Here is a 13,972-nt window from a genome sequence, read left to right on the forward strand (position 1 = left end):
TCAGCTTAATTGTATAAATTACAAATTCTTGTGGTTATAATAAATATCCATTAACTGCTGCGCATTTTGTTTAATGTTTGCTTCTCATCGCTACCACTTTTGCATACATTTTTATTTGGTTCTTAAGTTTTTGTTTCCTTTAATAAACAGTAAAGTATAAAAAAGTATAAAAATCTATAAAAAACAACTTGAATTTACTACGATTTTATATTATATATATATATGTATGTGTGTATATATGTATTTCACATACTTTATTTCAAAAATTAGCCTTTTCCTTTGAAAAGAACAAAAATTTTCAATTTACGCTGAGCGGACAAAGGTGTGCACAATATTGCAATTGGAAAGTTCTACAATATTAGTAGCTTTTCCAAAGCACATTTTCCTCTCACATCCCAATGTTTGTAGTGTTATACATGCGTTCAGCGGCAACTAAATTTGCTTTCACTGTGGTGATTCTTTATGAAAAACTAATGACTTCTATACATAAATACATATGTACGTATGTATGTTACATCATTTGCAGTGTGTATTTTGGGCATATGCATGTATGTTTGTATGTATGTATGTACGTATGTACATATATACATATAAAACTCGAGAAAATTTACTTTTATTTATATTTATATGCATGTATGTATGTATGTACCTTGATATGTGAACAATACAAAAAAACATATCCAATATAATATACAATAACAATAAAAATCCTAGAAAATGTGTATCGATTTAGTTATACATGATACAAGTCATTAATTAATTTTCTTCAATTTGTTTTATTTTTTGTTTTTTTTGTTTCCTTCATGTTTAAATTATTTTCGCCATTTTTCGTTACATTATTATTATTATTTTATTTTTATTTTTTATTCTATAGTTTTGTATTAATTTTATTTATTCAGTAAAGCAATAGCAAAAATTTGTCTAAAAAGATTTAACTAATGTGATGATACAATTTCGCATAATGTTTTTATTTCCACACACACATTTACATACATTTTCTTGTAATTGAGTCAGCGCTCTAGCATGAAACACTGGCTGCTGCAGCTGCTTTCAATTGTCTTGCACGATACGTAGTTTTCAATTCAGCTTATTTTCACTTATTTCATCCCAATTTTTCTTAGATAGTTTATTAGAATTTTTCTAAATAATTTTTTACATTTTACTTAATACAAATATTATGTTTGTATGTATAAGTATATGCTGATATACATATAGCACTCACAAGTACTCGTACTGCACACAATACAACTAAGTATTGCAAAAAATAAAGTGGAAATCATGAATTTTTTATATACACATACATGTAGTTGTATGCGTGTTTATGTAGTTAGCTTTATTCGCGCAATTATAACTAGTCACTATTAGCCACTACTGCGACTAGTCTGCTTCAACAAGAATGTTTTTTAAGCTATAAATATTTGTGAAAAGTGTGGCTAAGTATTTTTTAGCAAAATTATTGGCAAACAAGGGCTCAACGCCAAAGTTCTACCAAAAATCTATAATTAAAGAAACCAAAATATTTTTTCACAAAAATTTATGATTTAAAATCAATTATATCGAGACACGAATGACAGTCACTAACCACTATAGCGGCTAGCCTGCTGCTTGACATTTTTATTTTCATTTAACCTAGAAATTTGGTTTATTTCTACACATCTGCTATTTGCATACATTTACATACTTTATTTCTGCCTCTTCGATTTTGCTGCTGACACTGCTTTCTAATTTCCTGCTGACGATCGGATATGGTATATCCGAATCAAGTAAATAGCTATGTATGTATGTGTATATGTATGTATGAAAGCTTGTATGCTTATAGGCAAAGTCCACTCCGATCTACTTTGGTTTTATTAATATTAGTATAATATTGCACATTTCATAATAATTTAATATACATATTTTATTAATTGGTTTTATACCATTAGACTTGCCTAAGCTTAGAAAGAGTTTATTGCATGCGCATTTTTACTTTAATTCCCCATTAAAGTATTTTTATTTAATATTTAATAAAAATGTTACAAATCTTCTATATAAAAAATGGTTTTCCTCCAGAATTTCCTCTCATATTTTAATTGAATTCACTATGTATGTGAACATGTATGTGTATGTATTGCAACATCCTTTGCTTATGTATGTATGTATTTTGGTATTGTTTATTTCTTGCTACATGTTACATTTTGCTGTTGTAGAATTGTAAAGCGTTTCAGTGGTCGAAAAGAGCGCTCATTTAGTATAAACTATAACCTGCTCTGCACTGCCTATTTGAAACTGGAAAGAAAACAGTTGAAAAACGAGCAAGCATTTCTAAAATAATTAAACAAACAAAACAAAAAAACAAGAACCATTGTTTTGGAATCTTTAAACAGAATTTATCCTGAAAAAAAAGTAATTATATTTTATTTAGGTCCCCTATTTTGTTAAGGTTATTTTGGTTAAGCTTCTTCCAGTGCTAAAAAATATACATCTACATATGTACAGCGTCATTTTTGAAAAATGTTACTAGTACTTCGCAAACTGCAACGATTGTCTCAGTTACTGAAGTAATTCTAAAGAAGTTCAACTGCGTGCCACTTGGCAATTTGTTTTCAACGTAAATTCTGCACCGATTTCAAGTCAAGTTGGGTGTCATATCGAGTAATAGCGAATTGCTCATGCATTTGGCTGCATCCAAGACAAATATCCCAAGTCTAACCTGAAAACTACTCACGAAATTTCGTGTGTTATTGAAGGCTTTTTTCTGTCACTAAAAAAATGGTTTAAAGTCATACAAAACTAGAAAAATTAAGTGACAATTCTCGATTAGCAGAAAACAAAAACAAAAACTACAATCTATAATAAATTGCGCAAATATTTATACATATTTCTATATGCATACGCATGTGTGTGTGCATGTGGCGCGTCAATTAACACAATAAAAATTTATCAGTGTCAATATTTTTAATAAAAAAACAAAAACAAATAAAAATTGTAACAAAAATTCAGCTATCACCAATACATAGTTACATACATACAAGAATAAAATGCATACAAACACAAAAACAATAACAATTATTCGGTCATAGAAAAGTATGTATGAAAAAACAAATAAAATTATATATAAATACGAGTAAAACATACATAAGTGTAATAAAAAAATTTCTTTTTTTAAGTATTAGCATAAAATAATATATACCTATATTAAAAAGGAACAAAAAAAACATTATTATCTAAATTAGGAAAAAGGTATATGTGTGCAGAAAAGGATGCGCTGGAAATTTCTACTAAACATATTTTATTATTATTATTATTATTAGCATTTTTTATATTAGTTAAGAAGTTGACACGCGTTAGGTGTCTTTCAATTGTTGTTGACTTTTCAAGACGAAAAGCCAACAAAAATTCACACACGACTTTGGTGGTATTTAAATTTTTTGCGAGAAAACACATTTTTGCTGAGGTATTTTAAATTAACTTGCAACATTCATCGGTGATGATGACAATCGTTCAACACTACTCTAAATGCTAAATGAAGTAAATTACTTTTGAAAAGATTTTAGTTCTTTATACAATCGTGTGCGCGGCGAGCAGAGCTGTTAAAAATACATATCTATAAAAAGTATTTGAAATAAGTCATGATTGCGAAAGTCTACTGGTTTTAGGTTGGTTCAGTTGGTGTAGCTGCCGCCTCTTTTCATAGAGCGATTCGTGAGGGCTCAGCCTTCATGTGTTGAGTGCTTACAACTTTTTTTACATAATATATGCGCTATATTTTATTCATGAATGAGCAAAATTATTCATCACACTTTTCTTTTCACATCTTTGGTAGCCTCTCTATTCACAATTGAATTTTGTCAGCCCAGTAGACTCAGACAAGCATACATTTCTTCCGCTCTAATTTCCTTTAGTTTTCTTCATTTTCATTTTCATTTACTTCATTAGAATTTTACGCTCACATTCTCCATACTTTTTGGCATACAATTGGCTTCTCTATACACTAATAGGTTTTTCTATCTTGCGAGGATTCATTATCACTACTAATGTGTCTACTAAAAATTAAAAACTAATAAAAAAATAATTTACTACCACTTCTCAATATTTCACCAGTGGAACTCCATTTAATGTGCGCTAATTATTTTAAATAATTTTTGCCTTTTTCAAAAATACGTTTCACTATTGTACAACAAAACACCATTAAAAATGTTTATAATTCAAACTAAAACTAAATTCCATTAAATTAATAACATGTGAATATAAATAAGAATATGCAAGGCATTTGGCATTTATATTAGCATAGCAAAAAAAAAATCAAAAAGCGTTATAACTAATATTAGTTTATATAATAATCATGACAATAAAAATAAAATTAAAAAAATACTGCGCTGATTTGAAAACCATTTATCCTTTTTCGAATTTTCGACATATCGAAAGAAAACATTTTTCTATATGCATACAAATAGGCAAAAACAAAAATAGCTAAACATGAACTCAAAATTCATTACACATTAGATATGCAAATAGAGGGGCCTACAAATATGCACGCACACATACACACCACGCACATGTATGTATGGATGTTAAACATAGTAGCTCTCATTGGAGCTTGAAAGCAGTAAACTAATCTGGCGGTATTGCGCTTGACATTGGAAGGCATTCACTTCCATATTTCTGAATATGAACCGTGTATTGGCATTAGTGTCTGTGCTTGTGTTGTGTCTTTTACTCAATTGATTTTGGCTAGCTAGTATTCATAGAGTAATAACATGTTCGAACTTTAGCTGTAGAAAATTTGCTTCTGAAACTGTAGATTTTGTGTGTTTATGAGTAATTTGCTATAGCTTTAAGTTCCTATTAATTTTGAAGCAATCACTAGTCGATATTTTCGTAAGTAAGAAAACGCTATAAAATTGTTCAAGTATTTCGTTCTTGCTTTTGTTTTTGTTCGCTAAACTATTTTTATTCGCTTTTATTCATTTCATAGGCCTGCTACTTTTAAACATATCTATATATGTATGTATGCATTTTACTATTTTTCACACACACACACACATCGGTATGTACATATCTGAGTATAAGCCCATGCTAAGTATTTTAGTATATATGTATATCTGTTCTAGTTAAGTAGGTATTTGTGTAATAAAATTTTTCTAAAATTTCCTTTTGCCTCCATTCATATAACCTAACACTACTACATATACACGCTTTAGTTCTGGTAAAACTTGTGAATGCGCTTAGTTTTCAAACCGTTTTTGGTATCCTTTGCTTTTGCTGTTATTGCAAAATTTAACATACATCTTTTGCTCTTTGTGTACCTGTAGTTTTGTATATGTGTGTGTTGCTGATTTTTCTTGTTTTGTTGTTTTTTTTTTTCATTTATTATTTTTGTTTTTGTATATGCACAAAATGTGGTTTGGGCTTCCGTAAACAAAAACAAAAATTCAATGCATTTAACTTAACAGCTTCAGTTCGATTTGTTCTGTAAGCAGAAAATATTAGATGCATTTACTTTTGAAATCTTGCCATGCCTGCCAGCCTTTTCCCACACAACAGCTACCTCTCTCTTTTTCATTCCGTTTTAATCGCAATTTTCATATATTCCACATTGCCAATTTGATATCCTTCAATATCCTTACTCCTGTTGCGCCACTCTTTGCCATTCCATTTGCCACGCGTTTTGAACCGACGCGCATCCGCCATTAGCCGTCGGTAGCTTTCGCTCGGCTGTTCGCTGGCCCTATTAACGCCGCCGTTAACACCAACGGAATGGCACCGCCCGTGGCCGGTCGGCGCCTTCTTTGACTAGAGCTTTATGATATTCACGTCCGGGGCGCGCATGAATGACACCCCAACAATTCTCGCAATAATATTGTAGACATGTAACGTTGGCGCAAAAGAATGGTGCAAATTTTCCACCGCAACGTTGACCCTCACACTCGTCGCACATCTGATCGTCGAGCACATATGGTTTCACCTCCACACGTTTGTCGATATCGCCATGTTGCAGTTGTACGAATCGCGCCGATATAGCTGCAATGTAGCTCTGTTGATTGGCGAATGCAACGCGTCCAGCGCCCTTCGGGTACTTTAGTTCCGGATCGGTGTCGATACCCGCATAACATACACCACCATATAGCCGATCCATAATCATAGCCAGCTCAAAGGCTTTCAATGGGCGCGGTACACCGCCAACGAAAACGGTTTTACGCGGATCCAATGACATGGTTGCGTCGAGTACATAATCAGCATCTGCCAGACGCCATGGTCGTATTTGTACCGGTTTATCTTTGATAGTAGGCGATGAGACGCATAGGTAAAGCTTGTCATCGTCGGTGATGCACGAATCGATTAACTGCTGCACGCTGTTTTCATCCTGGAAGAGCAGAAAGGCGTATCCCTTTGGCGGGAAATACGATTTTGATTCAGCTTTGTGTGGCCAATCAACAACCAAGGGTCCAAAACGTCGAAACGACGTGGTGATCTCATCCTCATCAATGTCTGGTGGCAAACCGCCTACAAACACCTTTCTCGAATAGCGTGCCATATGCTCTGAACCCTGCGAATGTGGTGACGCCCGCGATGGTGAATTCAATTTCAAATTTGCATCCAAATAGGCACCAGCACCGTTACCACTTGCTATAGCCACAGCATCTGCTTCGCTGAGATGATGTTCGCTTAACTTCTGATTACGCATACGTTCTGCTAGAACAGCAGCAGCGGCCACTTTGTTGTCCCCACCAGCACCGACTGCACCCATATTGCGCATTATATCATTTAAGCAGTGATCGATAGGACGCATGTCAAGGCCATTGCCCACCAAACGGTCGGAGGTGAAGCCAGAACCCAGGTAGGGTGCGTCACCGCCGCCAGTAGCGCCAGCGCTTTGACTACCACTATTGCCCACTGACAGTGTGGGTATATGGGACTGTGCGGCGTTCATGTCTAGCGAATAGCTGGGTGTGGGCGAGGTGCCGCCCTTATTCGGGAATGATATGCTGCGTCGGTATTTGTTAGGTGAAATGCCCGCATTGGAATTCGGCGAAATGCCGCCACTGCCACCAGCCTGTGAACCGTTATAAGGAGATCCGCCGCCACCAGGTGAAGTAGGACTGTTGCCATCATGTGGCGGACAGGGATGATTCGGTGAAAGCTGTTGCATGTTGGGCAGTCCACTGCGGAGGATAGAGATGTGAGACGATATAGCAATGAATTGGTTGATAAAATGTAAAAGTTGCAACAAATGCATGGAATGTACTGGTACTGGTATGTGGTGTATTGGTGATACTTTGTGAGGTGGAATACTTAGGTATACTAAATCCTTACTACAGATATACATAGGGTATATACATATTGATTAGAAATTACAAGTCAATTTTTTTTATCAACGCAATTCAAGCAAACAAAACTCTTAAAATAATATTATAACTGAGTGAATAAAAGCTTATAAAATTGTAACCTATTACTGAATGAACTAGATGAACCACTAAATAGCAACTATGCATAGTTTTTTCTAAAAAAAATATCTGCATGAGGAAATTGGGACTGATTGCATTTACTAAAAACCTTAACACATAGGATGAATGGCCGAGTCCAATACCACCTTGATCAAAACATTTCCGGTACAGCCACCCCGTGACGCTTTAAGTCAACTGATTTGTGTTCAGTTCGTTTTGGTTAAGTTGTCACACCTGTGGTTAACATTTCTACCAAAATTTTATAGCCATTGCTTAACATTTGAAAAAGTTAAGCCACCTTGAATAAATCTACCTCTGCACGTTTTCGATTTTTTAAGTTTTAAAAAAGAATTTGAATACGCAAAAACCAGTTTGTATTAAATTTTGTATTAAAAATGGAATAAATGGTGCGAAACCTTAAAAATGTTGGGACACTGCCTCAGTAATGATGTTCTAAAGAAAACAGCCGTTTACAAGTGGCATGAAGGCTTCAGAAGAGATCGTGAGTGTATCGATGATGACGAACATAGTGGCAGGCCGTCGACATCGAAAACTGATGAACAAAATGAACTAAAAGTTTATCAGTAGCCGCAAATTAACCATAAGAGAGCTGGCAGAGGGTTTGAACATTACTTATGGATCCATTCAGGACAGCGTAGTTAATGATTTGAGTTTGCGCCGTGTTGCTGCAAAGTTTGTCCCAAAGCACGTGAATTTCGCGCAAAAAATGGACGGTGTTGATATCGCCCAAGACATGATTTCCAAAGGCCGAATATTCTCAAACGCATCATAACTGAAGACGAGACGTGATTACGATCGACACGTAATCCAGGCATCAGGCGAATGAGTGGAGAACTCCGAATGAGCCAAGGCTAAAATAATCACGTCGTTTTCACTCACAAAATAAAGCGATGCCCACGGTTTTTACCGATTTTAACGGTATTTTACGCCAGCAATTTTTGCCAGAAGGGTAGACAGTTAATAAGGACTATTATTTGGGCGTTATGAGATGTTTACCTGAAGCAATTCGCCAAAAACGAAAGGACGAAACGCACAGTCACACAATGCCATCATTTAATCCGTGATTTTTTTACCAAAAACGAAACGAATACCATCCAACAGCCATCGAATTCCTGTTCACCCTGATATAACTCCCTGCTATAGTTTTCTGTTTTCCGAGTAAAAAAATGATTAGAAAGGAAGTAATGGAAAAATCGAAGATGGCTCTGATACCTATACCAAAAATAGAGTACCAGAAATATTTGGAGAGCTAGATCAAACTCTAGCATAAGTGCGTTGCAGTTGATGGGAAGCACTTTGAAAGGGATATTATCGCTTTTGAGGAATAAACTTGTATTTTGATTTTGTTTTCCGAGAACTTTTTAATTAAAGTGGTCCCGTCAGAGGTCGCAGTGTCCTATGCCCGATAATGATAATAATAATGACACAAAACTGGGATGGGTTAACCAGGACCAATATAGCGCTAGAAGGAGAGTACAAGTTGGAGGCGTTCCTAACCACACAATAAATGTTGTTTAAACTTTAAGTGGATTTAACAATTTACGGTCCGTTGAAAGAACAGTAGTGATACTTAAAATGTAAGATAATGCAGGATAAACAAGATTTATTAATTTTATAAATAAATTCAGTATAAAATTAGTATGGTTCCTGGCTGTGGTGACTGAGAGTGGAGCGCATGGAGCTCGAAAAACACGCACCTGATCGTCGAGATACCAATGCAACCTCAGACAGAGACTGTTTGGTGCGAATTTTTGAGCGGTGACATCATTGACTGCTGGGAACGCCGTTTCGGTTTAACGGTGAAGGCTACAAAGACATGATAAACAAACTTTTGTGGCCGAAAATTGAAGACATGGACTTGGAAGATCTTTGATTTTAGCAGCATGAGGCCTATACCACACAGCCCATGCCACAATCAATCTTTTGAACCTAATGTTCGCTAAATGTGTTATAAGCCCACGGTGCATTATAAATAGGTGTGAAAAGGTTGCTGGCATCATGATGCTGTCATGCTTCGCGGTGTTCTCGGCGTGAACTGATTACTACTTTGCCGTGAGATACATAGAAAATTTCACGCATATTTCACTGCAATGCAATTTGTGTGGATTTCGACAGATATTTCACGTGAAACGCGAACAGAATGCAAGTGCGCAATAATGCAAATTCCATGTTCAATAAGGTGAAATAAAGCATCCGACAAATTGAGCAAGCAATCCGCGTTAGAAGGATGTTTAGCTGACTTGGACAATTTAGCCGTCAAAAAAGAAAAACAAAATACATGACATTTTTTTTTTATACAATCGCTACCACCTTACACCATTTGATCCCAGAGACATAGTTATTTATTTGATTAGAAAATCAGTGCACATTTTATTGTTTTAATCACCCAGTAGAGCCAAATTTGATTATGTTTTGCTCGAAATTTTTTTACAATAAACTGACTGCTTTCCATCATTGCAATCAATCACAAATACACTCACTTGAATTGCGTTGTAATTTTATTACAAGTCTTCTTAACAAAACTTTTAGCAAAATCAGAATTGACAGTGACAGTTTAAAATTTATATGAATTCATACGAAGCATGACCTTAAGAATACAAGTGAAATGAGCGGGCACAATTATATTTGTATTGCCACATCCGCAATATCGTGATAGTGGAACCTTATAATCCATCATCCTTGTATACCATCTATTACGGAGTCATATATTTTAATCTAGAAACATTGCTTGCACTAGCTCTAATTTTAAAGACATTGGGAGCAGCGACGTTAAAGTATAGAATGTATTGAGCTGCACAATAATTACACTGGTCAACACTGTTTATGTCACATGAACTTAGTAATGATTTTTGTGTATATTGGCATACCTAAATTAAAAAAAATATATAGTTTCGTTCCAGTCACGCCCAGTTTTTTTTGTGACAGTTATATCAATGCGCGTTTTTGTTTGAACTAGTTACGCGTGCAAGCGCGAGCGTTAATATAAAATGTTATATATTTTCCGATGTTTATTATACAAATTCAACCAATCACGAATAAATTCTTCGACGCCTATATTTACCTTGGTCGTATACATTTCCATCTAAGTTATTAAAGAGGAAGATAACTTCACTTCGGCAACTGTATAACTACTTCTTCTTCTTAATTGGCGCTATAACCGCTTACGCGATTTTGGCCGAGTTTAGCAAAGCGCGCCAGTCGTTTCTTTCTCGTGCTAACCGGCGCCAGTTGGACACACCAAGTGAAGCCAAGTCCTTCTCCACCTGATCTTTCCAACGCAGAGGAGGCCGCCCTCTTCCTCTGCTACCACCAGCTGGTACCGCATCGAATACTTTCAAAGCCGGAGCGTTTGTATCCATTCGGACGACATGACCCAGCCAACGTAACCGTTGGATCTTTATTCGCTGCGCTATGTCTATGTCGTCGTAAAGCTCATACAGCTCATCGTTCCATCGTCTGCGATATTCGCCGTTGCCAACGTGCAAAGGTCCAAAAATCTTACGCAGAATCTTTCTCTCGAACACTCCAAGCGTCGCTTCATCGGATGTTGTCATCGTCCAAGCTTCTGCGCCATACGTTAGGACGGGCATGATGAGAGTCTTGTAGAGTGTTAGTTTTGTTCGTCGAGAGAGGACTTTACTACTCAATTGCCTACTTAGTCCAAAGTAGCACTTGTTGGCAAGAGAGATTTTACGTTGGATTTCAAGGCTGACATTGTTATCGGTGTTAATGCATTAACTGTATAACTACTGCATTTCATTAATTTACATTTTATTTATGTTAATGACATCGTGAATATGCTACGCAAGTGTTCTAATAAGTTTGAACACAGTTTTTGTTATGTGTGGGGGGAATTAACTTTTACATCTCAGCATCGAAAATTTACGCCATTAATTAAACAGTGCTATTTAGATTATTTTGGATTTCCTGCGTCACATCAGGATGGATCCTTGGCTCCACATATATGTTGTGTAACGTGCATGAGACTTTTATTAGGTTGGGCTAAACAAGAATTATACCAATGATTTGGACAGAACCAAAAGATCATGTAAGTGATTGTTATTTTTGTTTAACTCAAACAAAAGGTATTACTACCAAGTCTAAACACACTATCCAGTATCCAAACTTATCGTCGGCCGTCAGACCCATCTCACACAGTGCTGAACTGCCTGTTCCAAAGCCTCCAAATCAACCAGAAAGTCAAGGTTGTGTTTTTAGTGCGGAATTTGTTCTCAGCCAGCATAAAAGTGACTCAAACAAGCTATGAACCGTCAACTTCAGAAGAGAAGCCTCATTCATTGACACAAAGTGATTTAAATGATTTAGTACGTGATTTGAATGTATCAAAAAAACAGGCTGAACTTTTGGGGCCTAGATTAAATGACTGGAATTTACTTTCTCTAAAACGAAAATTACATACATTCGACATGGTGACGATATAATAAAACCTTACTTTTCTAAAGCAGATGATTTAGTCTATTGTAATAATGTTCCTGTTGTGATGAATTTATTAAATTTTGAATATGATCCAAGTCACTGGCGTTTGTTCATTGACTCTTCAAAATGAAGTTTGAAAGCTGTGCTGTTGCATAATGGAAACAAGCTCCCTTCAGTACCGGTTGCTCATGGCTCTAATATGAAAGAGACCTATGAAAATATGAGATTTTTTCTTGAAAAAATTAAATACAGTGAACACTTTTAGAGATTTTAAAGTCATTGCTCTTTTTCTTGGACTACAACTACGTTATACAAAATTTTGCTGTTTTATATGCGAATGGGACAGTAGAGACAGAAAAAATCACTACATAAAAAAAGTGTGGGTCAAACGTGAATCACTTACTCCAAGCCGTAAAAATATCAAGAATGATCCTTTTGTGAACCCTAATGACATATTTTTACCACCGTTGCAAATAAAACTCGGCTTGATAAAAAATTTTGTAAGGGCTATGCCCAAAGTTGGTAGTGGATTTTTATACCTAAAAGAAGAATTCCCCAAACTCAGCGAAGCAAAAATTAAAGAGGGAGTATTCGAAATCCATAAATACGGGAACTGTTTAAAGATAAGGATTTTGAAAAAAAATTGAATGATCAAAAAACACTTGCCTGGAAAAGTTTTGTGAACGTTGTTCAAAATTTTCTAGGAAACTATAAAGCGGAAAATTACAAAGAATTAATAAATGGGCTTTTAATGTCATATAAAGCTTTGGGGTGCAATATTTCTTTAAAAATACATATGCTGGACTCTCATTTGGATTTCTTTCCAGCAAATTTAGGTGATGTGAGTGATGAACAATGCGAGATATTTCATCAGGACATTTCCTTAATGGAAAAGCGCTACCAACGGAAATGGAGTCCAGGAATGTTGGCAGATTATTGTTGGAAACTTAAAAGCGCCCTACCAGAAGCTAAATATTCACGAAAATTACCATTTTTTATTGTACATTAAAAAAAAATTTCGCTAAGTTAAATTAATTTTCCTACTTTTTACAAAAATATATGTTTCGATATCACAAGGATGCCTTATTACGCTCCAGCCCATAAGGCAAAAACCACCCAACAGTGGCTAAAAACATATTCCTGGGTTCATAGTCGTAGGAGATTGTCCATCTGGAAGTCCAGATCTGAATTCATTGAACTACAGTTTGTGGTCTGAAGATTGCCTGTCGACAGGCTTATTACTGAGCAAACAGTAGCACTGTTCTCTGCAGATGCACTTATCGAATGGAAACCTATGTATATCATCTAGGCTTCTGCTGGCCCGCTTTAAATCTTGTGTGCGGAAAGTCACAGTATTACAAGCATATGCTCCAGCGGAAGTTAGCGGCGCCGACAAAAAATACTTTAGTCAATTTGCGGCAGCTTTTGTATCTATCAAAAAGCAAGACGTTGTAATTGTGATGGGTGATTTCAAAGCTCAAATCGGCGATATCAACACGGGTCTTCTGCATGTAATGGAAAAACACGGAACCGGTCACCTAAATGGAAATGGCGATCTTTTGGTTGACTTTTGCAACTACCATAAACTCCTAATGGTAGCTCAATTTTTCCGCATAAGCTGCGGCATAAAACTACTTGGCGATCTCCAAACAAGCGGAGAGAAAACCAAATAGATATTTTCTAAGCACAACCGAAGTACTGTGATTCCGCTGGTCTGACCGAATCTCAGATTTTCCGCAATGAATTTGTATTGGTAGTATCATACCCTGCGATTCACATAACTCGTATAATTTTACGCCACATTTGTTTTTTTTTACTTTTGTATATTGCCGAAAGTGAAACGGCCACGCCATAATATCATACTAAAGACTCATCAATAACTAGATCATTGCCAAGATTATATACTAAATTTATCACGTTATTAAAATGTGTAACAATCGGTTCGACCTTTTGTAGCTTACTATTTTCGAGGTTTTCACTATTCGAAAAGTACAGAAACCGTAAAATTTAATTTAAGAAAACGGCACATATGAGATCTCCAAAATGGCAAATTATAAAAATGGCTTTTATTCCAATAATGTGCAATG

The 13,972-nt window shown here is 35.5% G+C and overlaps 2 protein-coding genes across 2 annotated transcripts in view; one reads left to right on the top strand and one right to left on the bottom strand.

Annotated features, from left to right (window-relative positions):
- LOC128859769 (odorant receptor Or2-like) overlaps window positions 1–13,972 on the top strand; it is a 57,308-nt gene that overhangs the window by 22,760 nt on the left and 20,576 nt on the right. The gene's annotated exons all lie outside the window — the stretch shown is intronic.
- Window positions 4,496–7,132, bottom strand: LOC128861873 (translational regulator orb2). The gene has a single exon (XM_054100248.1). The coding sequence runs from the start codon at window positions 7,130–7,132 to the stop codon at window positions 5,726–5,728; it is 1,407 nt and encodes a 468-aa protein (XP_053956223.1). The 3' UTR covers window positions 4,496–5,725.

Source organism: Anastrepha ludens, chromosome 4 (genome assembly GCF_028408465.1).
Source record: "Anastrepha ludens isolate Willacy chromosome 4, idAnaLude1.1, whole genome shotgun sequence".
Classification (NCBI taxonomy): Eukaryota; Metazoa; Arthropoda; class Insecta; order Diptera; family Tephritidae; genus Anastrepha; species Anastrepha ludens.

Bases quoted from the DNA above. Each gene is read 5' to 3' on its own strand.
- LOC128861873 (XM_054100248.1), bottom strand. From the start codon at position 7,132: ATGCAACAGCTTTCACCGAATCATCCCTGTCCGCCACATGATGGCAAC.